Below are 857 nucleotides of genomic sequence, written 5' to 3' on the forward strand. Positions count from 1 at the left end.
GGCGGGGGGCTGGGCCAGGCTCTCATCCTCCTCCCGTGGGTGAGAGAACAGATGCCCTGAGATGCACTGTGTCCTGCCTGAAGCTGCCAGCATGTGTCCCACCACAGACCAGGCAGGCTTGGCTTCTCAAGGCCTCCTGACAGGCCAGGTGGTGAGCCACAGCCCCAATAGCGCCCACACCCCGGAAATGCCAGCGCTAAGGACTTTGTGGCTCACTGGGGAGCAGGGAGAAGGCAGAGCCTGGGGCCAAGGGCAAGTGGCTTGGGGAGGGAAGGGAAGGCTTCAGGTTTAGGGTCAACGGAGACTGGGCCAGAGAGCGGGACCTAGAGGCCGGCCCCGCCCCGCTCTCGCCCAGGATTTTGACCATCACTGCAAGTGGGTCAATAACTGCATCGGGCACCGCAACTTCCGCTGCTTTATGCTGCTCGTGGTGTCCCTGTGCCTCTACTCGGGCGCCGTGCTGGCCACCTGCCTGATCTTCTTGCTGCGTCTGACCCCAGAGACCCCTTACATAGACAAGGTCACCGCGTATCCGCCTGACTGCTGTGCCCGAGTGGGGCGCTAGGGGGCGCTGTGGCAGCCGAAGGGGGGTCCTGGGGGCGGAGCAATGAGGGGGGCGGGGGTTAGAGAGAGAAGCTGCTGGGGAAGACCCATCTGGGACTAGGTGAGGTGGGAGGGCCAGGGCGCTGGGCGGGGCTGGGAGGAACTGCAAAGAAGTCTTTTGCTGTCTGTCCACGCCTTTTCCATTCATGACTCCAGGCTGAAAGCTCAGCCCATTTGGGGAAGGCTGTCTTGGAGATGGAGGGGAAGGAAAGAGCAGGCAGACACATGTAGGGCTTTAGAGCTTCTGCCTGGGA

The 857-nt window shown here is 62.5% G+C and overlaps 1 protein-coding gene across 1 annotated transcript in view; it reads left to right on the forward strand.

Moving 5' to 3' along the window:
- The window catches only part of ZDHHC19 (zinc finger, DHHC-type containing 19), a 16,300-nt gene that overhangs the window by 1,886 nt on the left and 13,557 nt on the right, over positions 1-857 (forward strand). The window contains exon 4 of the mRNA XM_006753408.2: positions 356-528. Within this exon, the coding sequence (XP_006753471.1) occupies positions 356-528 (173 nt within the window). The remainder of the gene's footprint in view (positions 1-355; positions 529-857) is intronic.

The sequence above is a fragment of the Myotis davidii genome, unplaced genomic scaffold (assembly GCF_000327345.1).
Source record: "Myotis davidii unplaced genomic scaffold, ASM32734v1 scaffold571, whole genome shotgun sequence".
Classification (NCBI taxonomy): domain Eukaryota; kingdom Metazoa; phylum Chordata; class Mammalia; order Chiroptera; family Vespertilionidae; genus Myotis; species Myotis davidii.